At 64.3% G+C, this 934-nt stretch overlaps 1 protein-coding gene across 1 annotated transcript in view; it reads left to right on the top strand.

Annotated features, from left to right (window-relative positions):
- The first annotated feature begins 629 nt into the window (after positions 1-629).
- RPLP2 (ribosomal protein, large, P2) overlaps positions 630-934 on the top strand; it is a 2,857-nt gene continuing 2,552 nt past the window's right edge. The window contains exon 1 of the mRNA XM_012734342.1: positions 630-764. Coding sequence (XP_012589796.1) covers positions 630-764 — 135 coding nt within the window. The remainder of the gene's footprint in view (positions 765-934) is intronic.

The raw sequence follows: 934 nt of genomic DNA, 5'->3' as shown, positions 1-934 counted from the left end.
TCCTCCCAGCCTCGTCTGGCCGTGTGCCGGCCCCTTTCTGTGGGTCCCCTCCAGAAGGGGCTTTAGACTGGAGCCCGGCCTTGCTCTGCGCCAGTCCCTTTGGGTGGGCTTTTACTGTACCCCTTTTTGGACAGATGACTTGGATGCACGATTTAGAAACTTACTCTTTCCTATACTGCACAGAGTGTACTGACGTCCCTGGCATTAAAGGGCGTCCGTGTTTTGTCTTGACTTGGCGGATGGCAGAGCCTATTTAGAGCAGGCAGGTCTGGGGTCTCCTTCTCCCTGCCCTGCAACACAAGGCCTTATGTCTAAGCACTGTGAAGCCACCCCCAGCGCTGCAGCACTGCAGAGCCCCTCCTCTCCCCTCAGCAGTCTCAGTGGCCCGGCGCGTGCCCCGCTCGGTCTGAGGGGCCCTCCACGCCCCCCCACCCGCACCGCTAGCCTGCACCCCAGCTCTTGTGTGCATAAATGAATCTTAACAATTAAGGAACTGGGGGCGGAGGCGTGAGAAGGACCCTCAGAGACAGAGCTGGGAGCTGAACAGGCGGGGCCACTGAGGCACACCTCTGAGGGGGCAGCAGGGGCAGGAGGGGCTGCTGCGCCCTGTGGGTCATTCAGTCGCCGGGATGGACTCAGGCCATGGAGGCTGCGACAGCGTCATAGCGCCGAGACTGACCCCTGCGCCCGAGGGAGGCCCGGAGAGACCCGAGTTTGCACCGTCAAGCAGCTGGCTGGCTTTCGCCCAGGCCGGCCCACCTTCCGTGGGCCTCCCTGGCCCAGTCGGGCCAGCGCCTCCTGACCGGACAGACGGCTGTCCAGCGCCTGGGCCCCCGCCGCACCCCCCCGCAGTCCTCCCAGCAGCTGCCCCCCAAATCCCGCCATCAGGCCCCCACAAAGCTGCCTGAGGGGGCGTTTCAAGACTAGGGGGGGG

This window comes from Condylura cristata, unplaced genomic scaffold, assembly GCF_000260355.1.
Source record: "Condylura cristata isolate star-nosed mole 26May11 unplaced genomic scaffold, ConCri1.0 scaffold00054, whole genome shotgun sequence".
NCBI lineage: Eukaryota > Metazoa > Chordata > Mammalia > Eulipotyphla > Talpidae > Condylura > Condylura cristata.
Note: the sequence above shows the minus strand (reverse complement) of the source record. Positions and strands in the feature narration are given on the sequence as shown.